Consider the following 25364-nt stretch of genomic DNA (forward strand, 5'->3'; position numbering starts at 1 on the left):
AGCCGCTTCGCGATCCATTTGAACGGCAATTCAACCAGTCAAATGCCATTCCTGGGAGCAGCCGCCGCCGCCTCCGCATCCCTAGAGCGGCACTTCCGGGTCTCCGAGGCCGCGGCGGGACCGTAGAGCTATAACGGAGCGAGTCTATGGGCCGAAGGAGGAGCGCGGCGTCGGCGGAAGAGGCGGGGCGGAGACTCCCCCGCCGGAAGCTGCGCCAAAGGGCGCGCTGGGCGCGTGCGCAGGGTGGGCCTTTCGCAGCCGGCTTCGCGGCGCAGAGGAGGGAGAGGCGCCGGCGCGCGCGCGCCTCGGGCCCAGGCAGCCGGAGAGGGAGGACGCGGGGCCGCCGGGCCGCCCCACTGGCAGGTAGCCGGGAGGGGGACCGCGGAGAGACGCCGCTGTCGGGGCCGGGGGGGGGGGGCGGGGAGAAGCGGGCGGGGGGGGGCGTGTGTGCATGAGGGCCTTTTCTGAGGGGAGGCGCCATTCTGAGGGGTCTCTCGCGGGGGGGGACCTCAACCCCCGGGTCGTCTTCTGAAAGGGACGCGCGTGGGTTTGACAGCGGGGGGGGGGCAGACGCGTGTCGGAAGTGGCTGTGGGAAAGGGCGCGGGGCGTGTGTATATGACCCTCGTGTGGCCCCTTTTCCCCACACACACCCCCCGTCAAAAAAGGCCCTTCGCTTCGACAGGCAGGCAGGCAAGCAAGACGTACGCCTATATATGTATGTATATGTATATGTACGCCCTGCCTGCCTGTCGAAGCGAAGGGCCTTTTTTGACGGGAGACGCGGGTCATCAACCCCGAGGGTCTTCTGAAAGGGGCGCGTGTGTTTGGCAGCGGGGGGGAGACGCGGGTCGGAAGTGGATGTGGGAAAGGGCGCAGGGTGTGTATATATGACCCTCATGTGGTCCCTCCCTCCCCCCCTCCCACATATATACACACACACACATATATATATTTATGTACGCATATATATATATATATATATAGGGTCTGGGTTAAAGGCGGATCTACACGGATCCTCGTGGATCCTCCACTTTTTAAAAAATAACTCCAACAAATCCAGTGTCAAATCGCACCTGGAAGGCACACCTACAGACTGGACTATAGAAAACGTGGATCCGACACTTTGTCGCGCAAGGTGTGTGTGTGAATGTGTAGGTACGCCTTGCCTGCCCGCCTGTGGAAGCAAAGGGCCTTTTTTGAGGGGAGAGGCGTGTGGTCAGCCCCGAGGGTCTTCAGAAAGGGGTGGGTGTGTTTCACAGCGGTGGGGAGACACGGGTCCTAAGGGGCTGTGGGAAAGGGCGCGGGGCGTGTATATATGACCCTCGTGTGGCCCCTTCTCCCCCCCCGTCAAAAAAGGCCCTTCGCTTAGACAGGCAGGCAGGCAAGGCATACACACACAGACATATATATATATTTATGTACGCCTATATATATATATATATATATATATATATATATATATATATATATATGGGGTCTGGGTTAAAGGCGGATCTACACGGATCCTCCACTTTTTAAAAAATAACTCCAACAAATCCAGTGTCAAATCGCACCTGGAAGGCACACCTACAGACTGGACTATAAAAAACGTGGATCCAGCACTTTGTCGCACCAAGTGTGTGTGTGAATGTGTAGGTACGCCTTGCCTGCCCGCCTTTTGACGGGAGACGCGTGTGGTCAGCCCCGAGGGTCTTCAGAAAGGGGTGTGTGTGTTTCACAGCGGTGGGGAGACACGGGTCCTAAGGGGCTGTGGGAAAGGGCGCAGGCCGGGCAGGCGGGCAGGGCAAGTGTCACCGGGAGCTGCTGCTTCCGCTTCGCCCCATTCTGAGGGGTCTTTGGGGGTACGTTGCCCTTGCTTGGGCTGTGAGGGTGTTTTGGAAGCGCTGTCCCGGAGATGTTTTTTTAAAGCTGCTAGGTCTGACCATTGGTCTAGCCAGCTCTTCATAAATGTGGGGCTTTTTTTTTGTGAACTGCCTTGAGATCTTTGGATGATGGGTGGTATACAGATTTAATAAATAATAGTGATGATCAAGACATTAGTGATGCTTTTCTGCGACTGGTGGCGAGGGTCTCTCTTTAGGGCTTCTGGGGGAACGGGGCAAAGGCGCTTTCCCAGCACCCCTACTGCATGGAAATCGTTTAGGTTGTAAAGGGAGAGGATATCCTGTAAGAAAACCGTGACTCACTTCTGCTGAGCCCTTCAGACATTCTCCCAAACTTCTCAGGATCCGTGCGTAGAGATGTGGGGAGCTTTCGTACTGTCAGGCTAGAGAAGCTGTGTTAGTGAAGCCCTTTGATTTGGAGATTGAACCTGTGCATTTCAAGTGTAAGTTCTATCTGTTGGAATAGTTAAGGCTCCATTTACCTTTTCTTATTTTGGGCATATTTGCCCTAGTTTCTAAGTGGTAGTGGAGACACACCCTCTTCCAGTACCCTCCTCCGCCCCCTTATCTAGTGTCAAGGCCCAAAGCATAGAAAACTAGTCATGGGAAGGGATCGAACCATAGATCTTGTGACTTTAGGATAGGTCAGAGGTATCTCCTCTACATTTTTATATTTATTTTTTGCATTGACAGTGGAACCTCAGGCACAAGCCGTAGGGGAGGAGTCAATAATACAGCAGCCCCAAAATGGGGCAGATAAACCAGAAAATCCTCTTGTTTGCAGATGGTAGTATTCTTGTGACAAACCCACAATCTTCTTTGCTAGCACATCAGAGGGTAACTTCACAATGTAATTAAGGTTCAGGTGTTAAAAGTGCACTGTCCAAAGGTTGAGATGCTGGCAGTACATATTTAAAGGGAGGTTCAGGAGGCCTTACCTGGAAGTAAGTCCCATTTAAGTCTATGGGGGCTGAGTATTTATTATTATTATTATTTATTCAATTTATATAGTGTCCTCTATCAAAACATCCCAGGGTGGTTTACTACATTAAAAGCATATTTTACAGAGCAAAATAATAAAAACATAAAGTAGACATAGAACTGCATTGTTAACATCACATTTCCAATACAAATGGGAAGGAATGGTAAATACTTAGAAACATTTTGGGGTTGTAATTGTATAGGGACTTGATTAAACTTATTATATTGATGTGCTCAGTTTAAAAGGATATGACAGACTGGGGAAAGCCAAATGTGTCATAGTTGATGAGGGTGCAACCAGGGAAAATTAGTATTTTGTCCAAATTTATATATCTATTCCCTAAGCAGTAGTTACAATGAATCATTGAGTGAAGCTATTAGTGAGGGTGAAGAAAAGCTCAGGATATGAGTGACACATATTTTATATCCTGATGTCTTCCACATAAAGCGGGGGGGGGGGAGGTTGTACAGGAGTAATGCTCTAACAAATTGTTCTCTGTAGAGTGATGGGTTTTCTCTGGAAAAGAAGCACAAAAGTAGGTGCCAAGCAATTCAAGCTATGCTTACATGGTCTAAGCCTTGACAATCTGACTGAGGTAGCTAGTATAAAATTCTGGAATCTTACCAGTTTCCACCTTTTTAGGATAAGCCTATTTTAGACCTGTTTGGCTTGTAGATTCTTTAAATTATCGGGGGGAAATAGTTGCAAGGTTTTAAAAAACTGATGGACGGGCATCTTTTAAAGAGGGAGGCCAAGATTTAATTAAAATATGTTGTCAGTATATACAACTACATCACTTGGCTAATGTCTGTAGAGCCTTACTGAGTTTGCAAACTTCTTGACAAACAATTTAGCCAATCGAAAAGAACTATCTTGGTCATATAACCTGTTAGGGTCCCACCCCATCCTATGTAGTTTGATTGTTTCAGGACATAGAAACACAAATTGAGGTGGAGGTAGATAGTCTTCAGATCCAAAGGTTTCTTCCTCAAACAACTTTAGGTAAATCTTTTTTTTTTCCAGGATTATAGCAAGGTGGTACAGAATATCCCAGTCATAATATAAATCAGTGTGTCGGACAACTACTGGTAGGATTAGACAAATCTTTGATAGCTATGTCCAAAGGCTAAATGATATCAGGCATGTATATTCCAATGTATTAATGGGATCACTAGCTGTTTTATACCAGTTGAACCACACATTCTGTTAGGGTGTTCAGACACAAACTGTGGCAGAAATTAGAAGGGAATTGAATTATATTGTTACTGAGTGCTGCTAAAATTTAGCTAACTTAAAGATAAAAGTGCATAAGTTCACCTGTGGGAGCTCTTAATCACGAACAAAATGTGGGAGCTCTTAATCACGAACAAGATCTCCATACAAAGGAACAACCAATTGTTTGGGGACTTTTTAGAAAAGTGCTTTCAGTTTCTTAACTGTGTTGAGTCCACCAAAACAGTGCACAAACTATCATTTTGCTTTAACTCAGTGACACTGAAGAAGGAATGTTCAGGGTCTACAATTTGTGCTTGATTTTGGACCTCGGTTTGTACATTAAAAAATATTTTCCTAAATGTTTAAAGTAGCTACTGGCCTTTTTCGGTGAATTTCAAGCAAAAGCTTCAAAATAAGTATGATGAAAGCAAGTAATGGATTTCTGATTTGAAGACTGTCTGTAGTTTTTAGTGCTGTATATGAACTAAATGCACTTATTCCTGAGTTATCCCATGAGCGTAGCCATAACACCCAGCATGTTTTAGCTTCACAAGGCCATTGCAGAGCAGAAAAGAAGTTGCTGGTCATGAATTTGCACAACATTGGTGGATGAATATTGCCAGTAGCTTATCGCTGCATCTCAGTTAGATCAGGGATCATTTAAAACATTGTCCAGTGTGTGTTTGTGTGTGTGTCTTTGTCTTGTGGATAACTTAAGTTATAACTTAAGTTACACATGCAAGTCTTCCTAGCAACAGCATGAAATATCATAGAATTGTAGAGTTGGAAGGGACCACAAGGGTCATCTAGTTCAACCCCCTTCCCAGTGTGGGGCTCAAACCCATGACCCTGAGATTAAGAGTCTCATCCTGTACCCACTGAGCCATTCTGATGATTGCTGGATCCTGCCAGCAGCCCATCAAGCCTCTCAAAAAATAGCCTGTTGGATGCTTCTGGAAGCTCACAAGAGTGCATGAAAACAAGTACTTTCCAGTACCATCCCTCTGAGCACAATAATTCAATTTAATTATTCTAGCTGATAGCCACTGCTAGACCATGAATTAGTCTAATACTTTTAAGAAACACAATCAAAGCAAGAGACCATTGTCACATCATGCAGGCATGGAATTTCCTTTTAGTCCGGAGCAGGTTAAACACCAGTATTTGAAACAAAGACATTTCATATTCATAGTGTGTTTTATCTTGTCTGAAATGAATTTCAGTAGTGAAGTGCATTTTCTTGAGACTTTTCCTGGGAAAATATCCCAACGCAAATTACTCTACTCTACACTTCACTGAGTTTCACTTTATTGGCTATCATTCAGGCCATGCCCAAGAACTGATCCAGCATACCCATTGCTACATACCTGATGACAATGCACTTCAAAACCATGGAAGGCTTCACTTCATATCAATGGCAGCATGGGTGATAAGATAAAACCTGACTCTATGCTGCAAGTTCCATGGGATCAAACAGAAATCCACCTGCACCACCTTCTGTGCTGGCCAGCCCAGGTATAAGCAGAAACCATTCCAGTTCATTTCCTTCCAACCCTATAGCCATTCCAGAAGTATACTATGGTTGATGGTATTGAAAGCTGCTTAGAGATTGAGGATCAACATCAGGCTTCCTCAGCCTTGGCCCTCCACATGTTTTTGGCCTACAACTCCCATGATCCCTAGCTAGCAGGACTAGTGGTCAGGGATGCTGGGAATTGTAGTCTTGAAACATGTGGAGGGCCGAGGTTGAGGAAGCCCAATCAACATGGAGACATTTCCCCTATTTCTCACCTGGCAGCTAGGTCATCCCACAGAGCAGCCAGAATAGTTTCTTTGTCAAAACCAGGCCTGAACCCCGACTGTAATGGACCCAGAAAATCAGATTCATCCAAGACTGCTGGGTCTGGTTGGCAGCCACACACTCCAGCACTTTGCACAGGAAAGAGACATTAGCTAGTGGCCTATAGTTCCAGTTACAGATAGTGGCCTATAGTTGTTAAAGTATTCTAACTCCAAGGATTCTTTCTTCAAGAATGTACAGACTGCCACCTGTTCACCCTCTCTTGGTGAAGTTTATTATCTTCAGGACCTGACCAGTTGTCCCTTCGCTGCTAGAAGCAGTAAGCCAGGCAGGGCAAGGGGTCAAGCAAACTCATAATTGTGTACACCCAACCAGGTTTCCTTGTTCACATCCCCTACCAACTGAAACTGGCTATCAGTACTAGATTAGACAGTACACTGGGTATTTCCACAGATGGGCCAGCAACAGCTAAGTCGTGGTGGTTGCAAGTGATTTTATCCTTAAAATGTTTTGCAAACAAGTAACAACATACTTGCTTCTACTATTTCATCCATAGAGCCAGAGTTTAAAAGGTCTTGAACCACTTGGAAAAACCCTGCTGGGTTACACTGAGGGGTAATGGAGCTGGTGAAGAATCACAACACCTATTCCTTACCCTCGGTGGCTTAATACTGAGTTTATACTAGTGTTTGATTGGATTCTTCTTGAGCTTTCCTCCACTTGTGTTCTGGTTATCTCCCAGCTTGCTTCATTGCCCTCAGCTCAGGTATGTACCATGGAACATCCTCTGCTCTGTTAAGCAGGAGAGGATGACACATGGAACCAATTGTGTTAATTATTCAGGTCATTTTGGTATTTCACAGATCAGCCAGAAATTTGGCAGGAGCAGCACCCCCTCCCCCAAAAACCCCTTAGGATCCATTGGTCCCTGGGGTGGACCATTCTAATAGACCCCCATACATGCCCGCAAGTCTAATTCACAACAGGAGGGAGAATTTGCAGCCCAATGTAGGTAAGGGGATGGTTAACAGATTCCTAGTTCAAGTCTCAAAGGCTAGATGCAATTACAAGACTGCAAAATAATTTGTGGACATTATTTCAGAGCCACTGTAAATTTTGAGGATTCATGGTGGGCAGTTGAGGTGCCAGAAGGTTGGAGACAGACAAGTGCCCCTGTCTTCAGAAAGTGCGGAACGAGCTAGGCTGGGAAACTGAAGATCGGTCAGCTTGACATTGTTACCGGGCAAATTTCTGTTATAGCTTATTAAGTTTGTGAGCATTGATAAAAGAATGCATTGATTTCTAGGAGCCAGCATGGGTTTATCAAGCATAAGTCATGCCAGACCAACTTCATCTCCTTTTTAGACAGTTACTAATTTGGTAGACCATGGAAACGTTCTGGGCATAACATTATCATTATTTCAGCAAAGGATTTAAGAGAGTTTCCCGTGATACGCTTGCTGACATGATAAAATGTGAGCTGGATGATACTACTGCTAGGTGGCTCCACAGCTGGACCCAGCAAGTGCTTATGAGCACGACTCTGTTCTTGCTTTTGTGCTGTTGGACATTTTTATAAATGACTAGGATGAGGGCATTGAGGGGATGTTTATCCCATTTGCAGATGACACAAAGCTTGGAAGGATAACTAACACCATAGAAGACAGAATCAAGGGTCTTGACAGATTGGAATACTGGGCCAAAGCCAACATTGTGAAATTCAACAGAGACAAATGTGTAAAGTCTTGCATTTAGGGGCAAAAGTGGTGAGCTTGGCAGCAGTGCAGGTGAAAAGGATCTAGGTATCTTAGTTGATCACAAAGTGAACATGAGCTAGCAGTGGGATGTGGCTGTTGTAAAAGCTAATGCATTCGTCATATGCATTAACAGAAACGTAGCAAGGCTCTGCATCCACTTTCAATGAAGCTGAATATCAAACCAAAGGAGGCAGCTTTAGAGAGAGGTATTCCAACCTCCTTCAAAGTGAAATAAGCCTTATCTGAAATGGACCTAAGTACAGTGGACTGATCCCAAAGCTTTGGTCCTCCTTTGGGGTTTTGTAGGGTGTAAAAGCAGCTGTCAACAAGATGGATAAAAATCAATTATTTAAAAAAAATGGATTTTTTTATTTAAATCAGATTTTTTTTATTTAAATTAGATTTTTAAAATACCGTATTTTTCGCCCGATAGGACGCATTTTTCCCCCTCCAAAAATGAAGGGGAAATCTGTGTGCGTCCTATGGGGCGAATACAGGCTTTCGCTGAAGCTTGGAGAGCGAGAGGGGTCGGTGCGCACCGCCCCTCTCGCTCTCCAGGCTTCAGGAAGCTATCAGCAAGCCTGGGGAGCCCGCGGGAGTTCCCGCAGGGCTCCCTAGGCTGCGGATAGCAGCCTGCTGCATGGAGTGCGGGGCGCGCTGAAGCAGAGCACCCCGCGCTTCGGGCAGACATCAGCCAGCCCCACAAGCTCGGGGGACAGCGGGGAGGCGCAGCACCACCATCCCGCTGTTCCCCGACCTGGTTTGGTTTCCCCGACCTGGTTTTGGGGGGGAAATAAAGGGGAAATTTTTTCCCTTTATTTCCCCCCAAAAAAACTAGGTGCGTCCTATGGGACGAAAAATACGGTAAAATGCTTTTGGAGGAAAAATCTTTCTAAAGATAGTTTTCTATTTAAGTTACATTATAGTCCAAAAGCTATTCATCAGGAAATAAGGATTTGTTTTAAGTTTTTCATGTGTGCTAAAACTCAGTCTAAGTTTGTGTTTTTTTAAAAATCATTTAACCACATCAGTTAACAAACATGGATACATATGATATAATGTTACTGTTTTAGTTACGGTAAATAAATTGTTTAAATTGTTATTAAGGAAATGATTGTTTTTCTCCTTCCAATAAAGTACAGCAGAAAAGTTGTCCAAATATAAACAGTTAACATTAAACCTCACAATAATTTCATAATTATTTGTCCGTGTATTTCTAATAGTATAACCAAATCAGTAATTTTTGATTTAACTGTAAAAACTACTCTGAAAATTTATTATTCCAAAAATGAAACTTTTATCTGGTTGTAAATATTAAGATTATACCAGCAAGAATGACTCTGTAAAAAAAATATGATTTAAATAAAGTCTTACTGACTAGTGATTTAAATCATGATTTAAATCGATTTGATTTAAATCAAATCCACCCTGGCTGTCAACAAGTGAATGTGTCCCCGTCTCCCCAAAGCAGTCCCTGCTCTTGATCACTAAGTTGTCCACTAAGACCATAACATTTCTTACCTTGGTAGTAACAACCAATTTTGACCCCTGTCGCATCAGGTTATATGTGAAATTGAAATTTTTTTGCCCTAGTTTGCATTACTTTGTAAACTTACATTGGATTTAAGCTGACATTTTGTTGCTCATTCACCCTGCTTGGAAAATTGTTGTGATGTTCTTCTCAATGGCTGCTGGGCTTTTGATCATCCTGAATAATTAGTAAAGTTCTTATTGCCCGCCCCTGACACCAGTTCATTTATTAAAGTTGGATGGCACATGCTCCAACACAGGGCTTTGAATGTAAAAACTGACCATTGTCGTCTTTGCTTCTAATAAGCGTTTGATTTTTTTAGAGCCAAAACTGGAGTACCCAGTGAGTGGTGTCCAGAGACTCAGGGTAACCCCAAGATATGCAGAAGCTCAAGAATATCTGGAGCGAGGGCAGAAACCATAATGGGGGAGACACACACACCACCCTCCAAAACAGCCTGTCATAACTCAGAGTCACAGAAGGCTAAGAGGGGGAAACTGCTAGCAGGCCGGGCGTAGGGAATGGAGCAGTGCAACAGGGGCAGGAGGACAGGAACATAGATAGATACAAAGGGAATAAATGTCTGGATGGGTCACTCCCAGGTTCACACTGAGAAGCTATTTTTGAGGAGAGCTGCCCATATACATCAGTGGAGAAATCCAAGAGTGTAAAGTAGCTGGGATTGATCAGATGTGTCCACCAACAGCACACACACATGCTCGGAAGCGGGGAGGGGGGAGTTCTTACTGTTTCCAAATTCTTGGTGTGAAACATGCTTTAAAAATGCCCACTGATGCCAATGCAAAATTCAAAGGAGATGCAATCCATTGTCCCCAAATTGCAAGTGGCTCATGATAGACCTGCAGTGTAGCTCACACTGCATACTGCAGCTCAGGCTACGAGTGGTTTGCAGCAATGCTGCAGTGTTGTCCAGACGTTATTAAACCCCTTATGGAAGTTTGGGCTGAAGCTGAAATAGTAATTTAAAGCTATGCTGCCGTGTTATCAATTGCCTTTCCCCCCACGTTGCAGGTTGGGCTTGGAGAGCAGGACCCAAAAACCCTCCCGTGTAGCTCACAGTTATACACCTATCAAGGGATGGAGAACTGTGCTGAGGCAGGGTAGCTTATAGCGGCTCTCTGCACTGTATTCATTGTTAATACGCTATGGCATTTTGTTGTGAGGTCCTGCTTCTGTGTACTAATACCAAACTGCTCCCTTGATGCTGTCCTTATGTAAGCAAAATGGTACCATCCACACACAAGGGGAAAGGTTTCAGCAGGTTCAGGGGAACCCAAATTTTGCTGAAGGACTGGAAGGGTCGTATAGAAATTTATTAAATATAAACAAACAGGACAGCTTCCACTAAATTCATGTAGTTTTTCTGCTTTGACTGTATAGGTATATTTATATCTCCCATTTCTCCCATCATGGAACTCAATGTGATGGGTGTATGTAGAATTTCCAGGTGGTCTTTTATTCAGGCACTACGAGAACCGATGCGGCCTCATTGATTTTTAAGTTGTCAATTAGGTGTTGTTTTCCCTTCCTTTCTTTTCAATTAGTTCTGAAGCACATCCTTTATCACCTCTGTTTGAGAAGATTCACTGCTTCTGACCAGTGACTCAGGTGTGAGAATCTGTCCCAATATTTTCTGCAGTGAATTCACTTCATTTCATTGTCCTCCTTCAGTAATAGTTCGGTTCCTTTGTCACTTAATGTTCCTTTTCGCTCTTGCTAACCTCCTTCTGAGTTATTTTAAGAAAAGTTTATTATCTGTTCTTACCAGCTTTATAGCAACTTGCACAAATTCCTCCTGTGCCTTATCAGTTTATATTGGTTTTTCCAGAGTCTCTGCTTTTCTTTTTAAATTCCCATTTGGACAAGACTTCTGCATTTTTAAAGGAAGCATTCTGGCCTTTAAAAACAAGAGTTTCCCTAGTGGTGCTATTGAAACATGTTGCTATCGTCTTAAACTTGGCTATATAATCAACTCCTAAGATAATGTCTTAGACAACCTCTAGATTTTCTGAACATATTTTACCCTTTTGACTCCCCCTTTTAGTTTCCTTATTTTAAATATCCTTGCATTTTTGAAATCTTATTTTTTGAAACTAATTATGATGGTTTTAGACTTCCCTGGCAATTCTTTGAGCATGTTTCTCTTGAACTTGATAGTGTCTCGGTCTGTTCAACTAAGAGATATAGCAGCAAATGTAACATTGCCATTTTATGGAACGGGTATGTAGGGAAAGCATTGGAATGTACAGTACATCTTCCCTTTTGTACCCGCCTGCTTCAGCTGAGGGTACCACATGCCACGTAGCCTGACATCTAGAGATTTTTTCAACTGGGTTTGCATGGTGAAGGGGAGGATAAGAGCAGCTGCATTGATGATGGATCAGAACACATTTGAATCCAGCATGTTTGTATCTTTTGAGCTACCTCAAAATGACTTGTCTCCAAAGCTGAGCCCCTTAGATGTGGATGAAGGACTTTTGCACACCACAATAACACATGGACAACTTGTGATGCAGTTGTAACTTGTGTTGCTTTCATATTAAGTGCAGCTTGGAGCTTTATGGAATTTTTAAAGTGTGTGATTTATTTCTGCCTCTGCTTTTTGGTTTTATATAATTCTTTGATAATACCTTCAATTTATATATAAATAAGGGTTGACTCTCACATTACCTGGTTACCTGTGGGCTGCAAGCCATGTGTAATCCTTAACCAGGTTTCTTGTGACCCTGATTCATGCTTCATGCAGAGATGGTATGGCATCAACTAAGTTCTACTCAGTGTAGAGCCATTTAAACAAATTAACGTGGCTGATTAATTTAACTGGGTCTACTCTGAGTAAAAGAGTACCACCCAGAGTGTGGGGGAGAGGAGTGGGGTGGCAAAGAGAAAGGAAGCGGTATTTAGTCCTGAAATGCTGCAAGCTCTGCCCTCTTCCCATGAGTCAAAAGCCCTTCATTGGAAAAAGAGTCCCCATTGTGTTGCACACACTGTTGAGGTTGTTTAGGTCTGCAGAAAGCAAACCATGTGGCTGATCTAAATGGGTGGTATGCTTTTTGTTCCTTGTAACCCAAAGTTCACACACATACCTTGTGTGTTCTGTTCCCTTGATGCCACAAACTGTGTGTGTGTGTGTGTGTGTGTGTAAGGGTCGATGAATATTGCAACAATGAGAATATTTAGCTCTCATTTGAAACTGGCGTCTGCTTCGCCTGGAAATGAAATTTCCCCCTTGCTGCCTGCAGAGCATGTTCCTTTGAGAATGGAATGATGCATTGCAGTGTGCATTGGGGCAGGCAGAGGTGGAGTCGAAAAGAGATGATTGCCAGGAAAGGCAAGATCTGCCTCCTTCCTTTGCAGCTGATTGACTACTCTCTGTGTCTGGGTCATACTGCTCTGTGAGTGGTGGTAGGAGTGACTTACAAGAACCCTCTATAAATGAAATTCATGATGTGGGAAAAGTCTGACACTGTTAATCTACCATCTTAATCACAATAACATGATCTCAGTTTAACTTAATTCCATTTACATGTCTCATGTTTGCTCATAACTGGGTGTAAAAATAATTTCAACCAGGGTTATTAAATCAGTGGGACCAGAATTACTGGACTTAAGTGAATACACAAATTAGGGCAAATGTGAGCTAAAATACTGCACAGAATTTTTGCTGTCTTGTTTGTTATTTGGGGATAGGTTCTATGCCAGTAGAGCAAAGACTTTCTGCTGAAGCCACGTGGACTTCAAGGGGAGCCAGAATTGACACTTAATCTGACATCTATATTCATTCTTACTCCTACAAAAGCTGTAAAGTTGTTTTTCTCCACTGCTTGCTACCTTCAAATGCTTGGAAGCCCTTGCATAGGAACAAGCACTTTTTCCAACCTTCCCTCTACCATACTGATTCAAATAAATGTTGCAGGAAGAATATTGAGTTTTTGCCTCTTTGAGGTTACACTGGCCAGGAATTAGGAAATCCCCTAAAAACACTGTTGGGGAACTAAAGGGGCCTTAATAAAAGAGTTCTGCAGAAGAATTGACCCAAGTGCAGATCTTCTGCCTTTATCCCTGTATGTTTGACACCACACTTTGAGATTATATCTTCATCAGAATTATTATTTTAATCTGCTGTTCGTCTTAGCCAAGTGAATTTGCTGAGCTAGGGGTAGAGTTACTCTCTTGATACCTGCCTTTAACATGTTATACCTCTTGTAGGGTTGGAAAGAAATCTATTGGCATTGCTAAAGTCAATAAAAAATTCAGTTGAACAAAAGAACAGAACAGAAAATGCTCCTTTGACCCATATTTTCTTTCAAATTACATTGCTGTTTAGAAATCATGACAACTTCAGGAAAAGAGAACTTCCGACTGAAGAGCTATAAAAACAAGTCTCTGAATCCTGATGAAATGCGCCGCCGGCGGGAGGAAGAGGGCCTCCAGCTACGGAAGCAGAAACGAGAGGAGCAGGTACGCTCTATAGGCAATGAAAATGAGAAATCCCATATTCAGTTGCAGGATCTCTTGGCTTGGGTGTTACCCAACTTTGGATGGGCGGGGGAGTAGGGCATACCATTTTAGAGTGTGAAACATAATTTTTGCAAATTTACTTTTGCAAATTTATTCAGTGAGGGGTCTTAAAAATACGTTTGTGTGTGTGAGGAATTCAAACCTGCTGTTATTTTTGTGATTGGACAACATTTAGCCTGATAAACCTACGTTTGAATAAAAAGCACGTGTTTCCCTGGATAAAACATACCCTACTAAGCATACAGCATTACTTTGTAATCATAAAACAACAATAGAAAGTAATGACATCAATTAATAATAAATTTAAACAACAAGTTTCATCAGGTCTTGCTTTGATTCATTCTTGGAAACCAGCCACCAACTTGCTTCTGCCTCTGATGTAGCCATCAGGATTCTCCCTGCCTCCTGCCTCTGTGCCTTGTTTCACACTCTTCTGTATAGAATGAGCATGGGCTCATTGGTGAGCTGACTGACTTCTGCTGTAGTAAGACTATCCCAAAGGAGGCTACCCTGTCAGACCAGTCTAACAGCTCCAGCAGAGACGAAACACAGAGGCTGATGGAAGCTGTCTTCCTTGGGTGTACATAAAGATCTCCCAGTGTGTCGTCATCTCCACTCCTCAAGTCAGCGATATTTTGGGCGCCAGCTCTCCTTTGCTCACTATTATCTGAGCACAATAGTGTCTGCACTATCATTTCTCTGAATTCATACCATGCTGAACGCTGTGTGGTTGGCAAAACAGCATCCACTGCAGCCTTATTTTGCAGCCTAACTCGCCACAGCTGAAACAAGATGATGTGTGGACCTTCCCCACAAGAGTGTTTTACTTTGACGTTGTGTGATGTAGTGTGTTGGATTAGGACATGGGAGACCAGGAATTCACTGATCTGTGGCCCCACTTTATGATTTCTATATAGTGTTTAATAAATCATTATCTTTGGTTATATTCTCTCAATGTATAAACACTGTTAGTTGTAATTTCTCTGCATATCTCTCTCCAGTTGTTTAAACGTAGAAATGTTGCTACAGCTGATGAAGAAGCGGAAGAGGAAGTTATGTCAGATGGCGGCTTCCATGAAACCCAAATGAATAACATGGAAATGACTTCTGTAAGTGGAGCAAAGACTTGACAACTCCATTCAGTTTGCTTTTCCTATAGTGCCAGTTGTGATTTCTAAGGCTGCAATCTCAAAACACACTTCTCTGGAAAGCGGTTCATCTATGATCATTTGGACATGCCTAACTTGTGTATATTTTGCAGCGGTTGCTGCACTCTGCCACTGAAAGTGCCCTGTAAAAGACTTGTTAAGGGAGCAACCTAGACTTTGCCCCTGCCTGTGGGACTTCACAGAGCACTGGGGCCATTGCCACATACACAGCCTTGTTGCTCATGAGGGCCAGGGTAGAAAGTGAATCTTGTGCAGTTTTCAGGCCCAGGTTGGGCACCACGCCATCACATGATGGCATTGGAACACATTGAGAAGTATTTGCCCTTAAATTTGAGGCAAAAGTAACAATATTTTTCCTTTGTCATTGCAGAGTGCAGTGATCACATCTGATATGACTGAGATGATTTTCTCCAATAGTCCAGAACAGCAGCTCTCAGCTACCCAGAAATTCCGAAAACTTCTCTCAAAAGGTGAGTGCTAGAGGTAGTTATGAAAAAGCTCAGCTGCTGATCCTGTTTGTATCCCAATATACATGATTGCTGCTAACTTTTCTGTAACCCCCTGAATCCCCTGTTGGTCCTTTCCTCACCGCTTGCATTTAAGTACAGCTATTGCTAGTTTCCAGCAGTCTTTCCTGTTTCCATCATAATCAGCCAATACCCCCCAGCAGCTGGGGTCAGCGGGACGAGTGGAGCCAGGGCGTGGTTGGGAGATCTGGAACTGCTTTGACTGTTGGCAGTTGGCTATTTTAGTCTATGTTGTTGTTTTTTACCTGCTTGTTTTATGTCATATTTCGCCTTGTTCGTTGTTTGGGCATCGCTGTGCGCAAAGGTGGAATAGGTGGGGTTATATACAAATAATCAACCCACCACTGCCTTCCTGCTGACTTCAGCATGCAGACTGCAGCCACTGAGCAGCTGCCCTCCTCTCCCTGTGCAGTCTTGAAGAGGGAGGAAACAGTTCATGGTGGGCTGCGTGGGTGGAGCCACTCAAAACTGATTTTAGACAGGTGGTGCCTGAGCTACAACCCCATTCCCCAGTTCTCCTTTGTTATGTAAGGGCTTTAGGGATAGTGGTGCTTCCAATCTTGTCATTAGGCAGCAGGTGGCGCTGTGGGTTAAACCACGGAGCCTCTTGGACTTGCCGATCAGAAGGTCGGCGGTTCAAATCCCTGCGACGGGGTGAGCTCCCCGTTGCTCCGTCCCAGCTCTTGCCAACCTAGCAGTTTGAAAGCACGTCAAAGTGCAAGTAGGTAAATAGGTACTGCTGCGGCGGGAAGGTAAACGGCGTTTCCGTGTGCTCTGGTTTCCGTCACGGTGTTCCATTGCGCCAGAAGCAGTTTCGTCATTATCCGGAAAGCTGTCTGTGGACAAAGGCTGGCTCCCTCGGCCTGAAAGCAAGATGAGCAACACAACCCCATAGTCGCCTTTGACTGGACTTAACCGTCCAGGGGTCCTTTACCTTTACCTAATCTTGTCATTAAACTTTGGGACCTGTGGCTTTGGAACAGTTAAGTGGGGTGGCAGTTCTTATGGGACAGGTCCTAGGGTATCAGTTAAATTAATAAAACAATAAATGGCTGTTACCTGTTTCTAAACGGGAAATGTCACATTGCAGGCATGAAAGACCCAAGTATAAGAATGGAGGGTGTAGAAGATTGCATGTAAAGTAATAAACTGAATGCCTTGGACAACTGATATTATCTGTTTCTTGTGTAAGCACATAGCTTCACTTAAAAGGGTGGAAAAACCTACTCTGGTATCTTTGTGCTTTCAATAGAACCGAATCCTCCTATAGACGAGGTCATCAGTACACCAGGAGTAGTGCCCAGGTTTGTAGAGTTCCTCAAGCGGAAAGAAAACTGCACTTTACAGGTATGTGTGTTCTGTTCCTCAATTTTATAGAATGGACTTTGATAAGTAAAGTAAAAAAAAGAGGTGTGGTTTTCTTAAGTAAAGGCCTGTGGGTTCTTGCAATAAATGCGGCCTATCCTAAAGGACTCATTTGATTTAACCTTGAGAGTTAATTAGAAAATAACCTTGTAGTTCCATCAAGATTGAGGAGAAGATGGCCTGCTATAAACTTATCTTCAGCCTTTATAGGTCAGAGTGCCAGCAGTGCCGCCTTCCATGATATTTTTGACTCTAAGAAGGTCAAGAAAGGCAATTCACTCCTTCTCCCAACTCCTGGTTTTCCATTTTTCTTTTCCGGTGGACACTCCTGGGGCTCCTGCAGGCCACTGAGCATCCCCTGCCCTCACTGGGCTGTTTTTTGTTTGTTTTTAAGGGGGGGTTGCTCTCTTTGGGCTCCAGTTGTCTCAGAGTTGACCATTGGAGTGAACAAGTGGATTAATAACATCTGCTCAGGGACCTGTTTCCTCTGTGCAAGACTTTTTGCCTCCCCCCCCCCAATCTAACATTCTTTGGCTACTGGGCACACTTTGCCTTCATTGGGTTGTTATGCAGTGTTTTTTTGCCCTAGGTTTGTATTTTTTAAAAGAGCTTTTTGTACTTCTGTGAACTTCAGGAGTTTCCCAGTGTGTGCTAATACCTCCCTCTCTTTTCTGAGTGGATCCAGTTTGGCCCATTTCTGTTGGCACTCTTTACCTTGAGGTCACAGTTAGAGGGAGGGGTGATAATATTACAAATGGCTGAGAGGGACTTGCCTAAAGCTTAAACAGTGAGCTCATGAAAGAGGCAAGAATCAAATTCCAGGTCTCTCTTAGCCATCATTTTACATCAGTTTGAGTTGCCTTTATAAAATGTGCCCAGTGAAAGTGTCTTCAAGGTTAGCTGTTGTGTTTCTTTGCATTTAGTTAACTTTTTTAAAAAAAAAAGTCCAGGGAATTATTATTTTTTATGTTGAAGCAATTTGAGATATGATCCCTTCAAATTATGTCCCGACAAAGCTCTTCAGCTTGTAATATCAGGAGAAAATAGTTACACATTTGACTCTCCTGTTACCTAGACACCCTGTATTAAGAACATAGGCCACTAGTCCAGCATTCTGTTCTCACAGTAGCCTTCCTGTTAGAGGCATACACTTTTCTTCTGCACACACTTTTTAATGAATGCTAATTGCAGCATATCTGTCTGATAATGCAATATTATTTGCAGAATTGTGTATTACATAGAAAGCAGATGAGCAGGATGTTAGTGGGAGAAAAGCTGATTAAAGTGTCTGCTAGATAATTATTATTATCATTATTATTATTATTATTATTATTATTATTATTATTATTATTTATACCCCGCCCTCCCCAGCCAAGGCCAGGCTCAGAGCGGCTTACAAGCAATAATAAAAACAAGCTGAATGATTACAACTTAAAACAAAAGTAAAATACAACATTAAAATAATGAAACATTAAAATATTAAAATGTAGCCTCATCGCAGGAGGAGAAGGAAAAGAAAAAAGAAGGGAGGGAATCTAATTGGCTCCAAGCCAAAGGCCAGGCGGAACAACTCTGTCTTACAGGCCCTGCGGAAAGAAATCAGATCCTGCAGGGCCCTGGTCTCATGAGACAGAGCGTTCCACCAGGCCGGAGCCAGTGCTGAAAAGGCCCTGGCTCTGGTTGAGGCTAATCTAACTTCCTTAGGGCCCGGGACCACTAGGGTGTTGCTATTTATGGACCTCAAGGCTCTCCGTGGGGCAGACCGGGAGAGGCGGTCTCGTAGGTATGAGGGTCCTAGGCCGTGAAGGGCTTTAAAGGTCAAAAGCAGCACCTTCAATCTGACCCTGTACTCCACCGGGAGCCAGTGCAGCTTGAAAAGCACTGGGTGACTATGCTCCATGGCTGGAGTTTCTGGGACAGCTTCAAGGGCAGCCCTGCGTAGAGCGAATTACAGTAGTCAAGCCTGGAGGTGACCGTTGCATGGATCACTGTGGCCAGGTGGCTTGTGCTTGTTGCCACCTCTGACCAAGCGCCTGGCATGGCAACTACCCCAAGTTAGTGTAGATTTCTGGTTCAAGCATCGTGTCGTAGACAAACAGCTGCTGAAGAATGGCTTCCTCTCTCTCCTGTTCCAGTTTGAAGCTGCCTGGGTGCTGACTAACATTGCCTCCGGAAATTCCCTTCAGACTCGGATTGTGATCCAAGCAGGAGCTGTTCCTATCTTCATAGAGCTCCTCAGCTCAGAATTTGAAGATGTGCAAGAACAGGTTAGTGTCTCAAAAGGCAAGATAGCATAGAGGCTGCTGGGTATAGCACACGCCACTGAGTTTCCTCCTATTGCTAGTTTCAAGTCCTCCAGCTGCTGATGCTCATCTGGTTTAAAAAGATGGCAAACAAAAGTCTTAACTTGCGAGATGCAGAACCTTAATCCGGGCAACAGGGACGGGTTCTTTTCCTCCTCTTCACAAAATGCTGGGTGTATTCTGAGTTTTTCCACGTGCACTGCAATCAGGAAGAAAATTGCTTGCCACTTTCCAGCTGATCTGCTGAGCGTGTGTGTCTGCGTGCTCATCCTTCTGATCACAGCGCAGCAGGAGGGGAGGTGTAAACCTCTCTGCCTAGAGCAGCGTCTTGGGGAATTCAGATCAGCCCTCCTGGCTGATCAGCATGGATCAGGGGAGGTGTGTGGATGGCCTGGTTTTCATCCCTGTGAAGCATGCTGAGTGGAGAAGTTTTAAGTATTGCTGAACAGCGTTCTGTGATTGGGGTTAAAATAATGCCTCCACCCCTTAACTGATTTGCATGGATCCCAAGGGAAGGGGGAGCGGAGCAGAAGGCAGTGTATTGGTATTACGTGTTTCTGGGTGTAATTTTTGGTGGGTCCACTGTTCTGATTCTAGTATATAAACTGTTTAAATACATAAATAAGGGGAAACAGTAACTCTTTAGAACCTCAGTGATTCCTGTTGCCTCATGTTCAAACAACTCAACTTATCTAGCAAGCTGTGACTTGGCTCAATACTGATCGGTGGGAGCAGTCAGGCTGGCTCATATATGAACATGATGTTAAGACAATTATTGGTGCTGAGATACAGCACAAGGGAGGGTTGCGCTCTCAGAAAAGTTGATCTAACAGTATCCTGTCTTCTTTTCAGGCTGTTTGGGCCCTCGGCAATATTGCAGGGGACAGTACTATGTGTAGAGATTACGTGCTGGACTGCAACATCTTACCCCCTCTATTGCAGTAAGTCTTCTAGATGGTGTTCAGGTTTATTTGCCAGCAGTGCCCAGTGGAATAACCCTGACTGGAGTGGTTTTGTGTCTGTCTGTGTGCATGTGCTCATACAGATGAGCACTGCTGTATTAGCGCAGAAGAATTTGGTGTAATGTGCAAACTATTAGAGACACTTCTTGTCTGACTCTACCTAGATAGCTTTGTAGTTGATATTTATTGCTTTAATGTGGTCTGTTGGGAAGGATGCATAGAGAGGAGAAAATGATTCATCATTTGGCCAGCCCTACAAGCAAAAGGTAAGCTTAGGCTGGAATCCTAATCCGGTTAGCGCCGGCGCTTAATGGCGGATCTCAACCGGAGCTCCGGGAGAGATCTGCTTCGTGGGTTCGGGTCCTGTCAGCTACGGCGAAGCGGGGACCCTTAAAAATCACAGGCGCGTTGCCTGTGAACTGGAGACTCGGCGGGCACCTTTGCGCCCCCCCGACGCTGCGAAATAGCCTTTTTAAAGGCTCCGGAGGAGCGGAGGGGTCTTGGAGCGGTGCTGAGAGTCGTCTTCACCCAGCCTGCGAAGCGAAGCCGCGTCGCCATTAGCGGAGAGCGCTGACTTCTTCCCGGGAAATTGGATTAAAAGAACAACTATCCGTGAGTAGGATTGACCGCTAAAATATAACTGGACACTAAAAGTAAAGAAATTGGGCACCGAGACGGACAAGCACTAAAAAGGAAGTCTGCTTTCCGTTCTGTAGCAAGATCAAAGCGAAAGGCACTCTAGCTGTAACTGCTTGAGAGGAAACTTGCGGGATTTAAGAAATCCACCACCAAAGCAAAGAACTCCCCCCCCCGAAGGCAGGAGGGGGGGGAAGAAGATTTTAAAAGTGTTTCCCTGCCAATTTAAAAGAATTGGATTAAGTATCGCTGCTCTTTAACCTGGGATCGGACTGCCGGAGAAAAGGAACCGGCTAAGGACTGTTGCTATAAGAGGCTAAAAAATATCTCAAATTGACTTTGGTTACTTCCAATTTGAAACACTGTTTCTGTGGTATTACAAAGTTACTTACAGGACACTATTGACTGGGATCCCCTTGAAAAAGGAAAGAAAAATTGAAAGGGACTAGGAAACTTTTATTCCTTCTTTTTTGAAGAGTGTGGGATTACTTTGAGAAGTATAGAACTGACTCTACGCCCCCTAGAGGACCTACAAATTGTTTCAGCAACAAGTGGAGTTTAAAATTTGAGAACTTTGTTTGTGAGTTTCAAAGTCTGGGAATGACCTTGACTAAAAGACTTTGTTATGGCAGATGGTAAAGAGAAAGGGGAGTTACAAGAAACAACCTTGAGATCTGGCAGACAATACAAAATTGACACTTACATGCAAAGAAGGGCTTCTGTAACAGGAGCCTCTGGAACTATAGTGGCTGCAAAGCCAAAAGCGAAAGCAATGTCTACAGAAGAATCATTTGCCAAGGTATTGGAGAAGATAAATGACTCTTTGGAGGAACTAAAAAAGCAAGGTGCGGAGACTAAATTGCAAGTTGCTGAAACTAAAGTACAAGTTGCTGAAACAAATAAAAAAATTGAAGAAATCTCTGGGAAAATTGACCTAAATACTAAAAGTATAACTGACCTAGGGAATAAAGTGAACTCAAATGCAGAAGCAATTGGGAAATTATTGGAAGATTCATCTATAACACGAAAGATAGCCGAGGAAGCTAAGGAAATTGCAACTGCTGCGGAGGAAAAATTTCCACCAGTTTACAAGAAATTGGATGAATATGAACTGGCACTCTCTATGCAGGATATGCAACGCAAGGAGAGGAACCTGAGGATCAGACTTGTGCCGGAAAAGGAAGGAGAGAACTTGGTGGATGATTTGACAAAAGAATTTTCTGATTTTTGGAAGCAGGAGCTGAAGAAAGAAGATTTTAAGATAGAAAGTGCATTTAGATTGGGAATAAGACAGAAGAGAAATCGACCCAGAGATTGTCTTATTACCTTAAGATCAAAGGAGGAGCGAGATAAAATATTGAACCTGCACTACCAAACAGCCCTTCGAATTGAAGACTTTTTTATTGAGATCTTTAAAGACATCCCTAAGAGTATCTTGGACGCAAGAGGACATTATAAAGACCTGGTGACACTGCTGAAGAAGAACTACATACCATTCAGGTGGGAATTTCCCCAAGGCTTGTCTTTTAAATATAAGGGAAAGAAGAGAAGAATAAAGACTGTAAGTGATAAAGACAAGTTCTTGGGAGAACACGAAGAAGACCTACAGAAAGAGACATTTCCAGGACAAGGGCATCCATCACTGGACACGAACACGGTACCACCGACAGACGAGGAACAAAAACAGGGAGCTGTAGGAGGAAGGAGTAAATAATCCCATCATGGCTCTGCAACTTCTAACCTGGAATTGTAATGGCTTAAATATTCCCAGGAAGAGAAAAAATATATTTCATGCCTTAAAGAAAGACCAATTGGACTTGATTTGCCTACAAGAGACCCACGTGACAAGAGCACACAGAAAATTATTAATAAATAAAAGACTGGGACAGGAATTTATATCTTCAGACAGAGTAAAAAAGAGAGGAGTGGTGATCTATGCAAAAGAAAAATTGCAACCGAAACAAATTTTTAAAGATGATCAAGGAAGATATTTGGCAATTGAAATTCAATCCCAAGGAGAGAAGTATTTGATAGTGGGAATCTATGCACCAAACGAAGGGAAAGCTGAATTTTTTAAGAAGTTGCATGAAATTTTGATGGACCATATGGATTACAACTTAATTTTGATGGGAGATATGAATGGAGTGGTTTCAACAAATATGGACAAGGCACAAAGACAGGTAATAACAAAAGATGGAAGACTACCAAAGACTTTTTTTGAAATGACTGACAATATGGACTTGATTGATATTTGGAGAACAAAACACCCATTAGAAAGAGAGGGAACCTTCTTTTCTGAAGCCAAAATGACATGGACAAGGATTGACCAAATCTGGGTGACTAGCAGTATGGCTCCGAATATAAAAAAAGTAGAAATCTGCCCAAAAACTTTCTCCGACCATAATGCTGTAAAGATGGTGATGAGGCAAACAACAACTGGTTCCTTCAGATGGAGAATGAATGACACCTTATTTAGAGACGAGGAGATCTGTAAGAAGGCCCAAAAAACCTTGAAAGACTATTTTGAAATCAACTTAAGGTCTGAAGTAGAAAAAAGAATAGTATGGGACGCAAGCAAAGCCGTGATGAGAGGGTTTTTGATTCAGCAAAATACTTTAAAGAAGAGAAAGCAAAATGAGAAAAAGGAGAGAATTTTGGAAAAGATAAAAGAAGGGGAAAAACAATTAAGATCGAAGCCAAAATCCCAAGAGATTCTAAGAGAAATCAAATTTCATCAAACACAATATATGGAACTGATGAATCAAGAATTAGAGTGGAGAATTAAACAAATGAGACAAAAGACTTTTGAATCTGCTGATAAATGTGGCAAGTTACTGGCTTGGCAAATAAAGAAGAGACAAAAACTCAACACGGTAACAAATATAGAAGTGGAAGGAAAAAACATAAGCAACCCAGCGGAAATTAGGAATTGTTTTCAGAACTACTTTAGACAACTTTACACACAAGGGCCGCAAAAAGAAATGGACATACAACAGTTCCTCGAGGAAAATGGGCTGAAAAAGGTTTCGCATGAAAGTAAGATAATATTGAACCAGGAGATATCAGCACAAGAAATAGAAGATGCCATTCAAGGCATGACGCTGGGCAAATCCCCTGGACCGGATGGACTGACTTCCAAATACTACAAAGTTTTGAAGGAAGGGTTGATACAACCTTTGAAGGAAGTCTGCAATGAGATTATGGAGGGGAAAAGGGCACCCGATACGTGGAGAGAGGCTTACATTACACTTATACCAAAGACAGAGACTGAAAAGACCCAACTTAAAAACTACCGACCCATCTCGTTATTGAATGTGGATTACAAAATCTTTGCTGATATTTTGGCAAAAAGACTGAAGAGAGTTTTGATGGAGGAGATTCACGGGGACCAAGCGGGCTTTCTCCCAAAAAGGCACTTGTCGAACAATGTAAGGAATATAATTGACATTTTGGAAAAGCTGGAAGTGAACATAAACACTAAAGCTGTTTTGATATTTGTGGATGCCGAGAAAGCCTTTGACAACATTTCTTGGAGTTTTATGTTGAAGAACCTCCGGGGGATGGGGGTAGGCCAAGGGTTTGAAAATGGTATAGGTGCAATATACTCTGAACAGAAAGCCAAACTAATTGTAAATAATGTGGTTACAGAAGAGTTCAAGATTGAAAAAGGGACACGTCAGGGGTGCCCTATCTCCCCATTACTTTTTATATCGGTCCTGGAGGTTTTGCTTAATATGATTAGGAGGGACCAGTTGGTTAAAGGGATTCAGGTCGGAGCTAAACAATATAAACTGAGAGCATTTGCAGATGACTTAGTACTTACATTGCAAGAGCCAGAAGCTAGCACGAAAAGAGTTTTGGAAATAATTCAAGAGTTTGGTCAAATGGCAGGATTTAAATTGAATAAGTCTAAGACAAAGGTTTTGGAGAAAAATTTGACACAGATAGAAAAGGAAAGGTTCCAGAATGAGACAGGGTTGACTGTGGTTAAAAAAGTGAAATATTTGGGTATAAATATGACAGCTAAAAATGTGAATTTGTTTAAAGATAATTATGAAAAAACTTGGAGAGAAGTGAAAAAAGATTTGGAGATTTGGTCCAACTTGAAGCTTTCCTTGTTAGGCCGTATTGCAGCTATAAAGATGAATGTATTGCCAAGAATGTTGTTTTTGTTCCAAGCATTGCAAATAATTGATAAAATGGATTGTTTCAAGAGGTGGCAAAAAGACATATCTAAATTTGTCTGGCAGGGCAAAAAGCCCAGAATTAAATTTAAGATACTAACGGATTCAAAGGAAAGAGGGGGGTTTGCCCTGCCAGACTTTAAACTTTACTATGAAGCGGCAGCTTTCTGCTGGCTGAAAGAATGGCTACTTCTCGAAAACACAGACATTTTGGATTTGGAAGGTTTTAATAACATTTTTGGGTGGCATGCATATTTGTGGTATGACAAGGTTAAAGCACATAAAAGTTTTAAAAATCATATTGTCAGAAAAGCACTACTAAATGTCTGGGACAGATATAAAGACTTGCTGGAAAATAAAACTCCAAGGTGGCTGTCGCCAATGGAAGCTAAGGCAGTTAAAAAGTTAAATATGGAGTCCAAGTGGCCAAGATACTGGGAAATTTTGGAAAAGGAAGGGGACAAATTGAGATTGCAGAGTTTTGAGAAATTAAAAGGGAAGGTGAG

The 25364-nt window shown here is 43.2% G+C and overlaps 1 protein-coding gene across 3 annotated transcripts in view; it reads left to right on the forward strand.

The window, feature by feature from the left end:
* Window positions 1-217: 217 nt before the first annotated feature.
* KPNA1 (karyopherin subunit alpha 1) overlaps window positions 218-25364 on the forward strand; it is a 38198-nt gene continuing 13051 nt past the window's right edge. The window contains exons 1-7 of one of the 3 annotated variants that reach the window (XM_083593522.1): window positions 218-363; window positions 13519-13652; window positions 14714-14821; window positions 15252-15351; window positions 16661-16755; window positions 18909-19040; window positions 19929-20017. In XM_083593522.1, the coding sequence (XP_083449648.1) occupies window positions 13524-13652; window positions 14714-14821; window positions 15252-15351; window positions 16661-16755; window positions 18909-19040; window positions 19929-20017 (653 nt within the window). In that variant the 5' untranslated portion in view covers window positions 218-363; window positions 13519-13523. Of the gene's footprint in view, window positions 364-7511; window positions 7649-10740; window positions 10800-13518; window positions 13653-14713; window positions 14822-15251; window positions 15352-16660; window positions 16756-18908; window positions 19041-19928; window positions 20018-25364 lie in introns of those variants that run through there. The other 2 variants (XM_083593520.1, XM_083593521.1) reach the window with 2 other exon arrangements.

This window comes from Podarcis filfolensis (genome assembly GCF_964270895.1).
Source record: "Podarcis filfolensis genome assembly, chromosome: 17".
Classification (NCBI taxonomy): Eukaryota; Metazoa; Chordata; class Lepidosauria; order Squamata; family Lacertidae; genus Podarcis; species Podarcis filfolensis.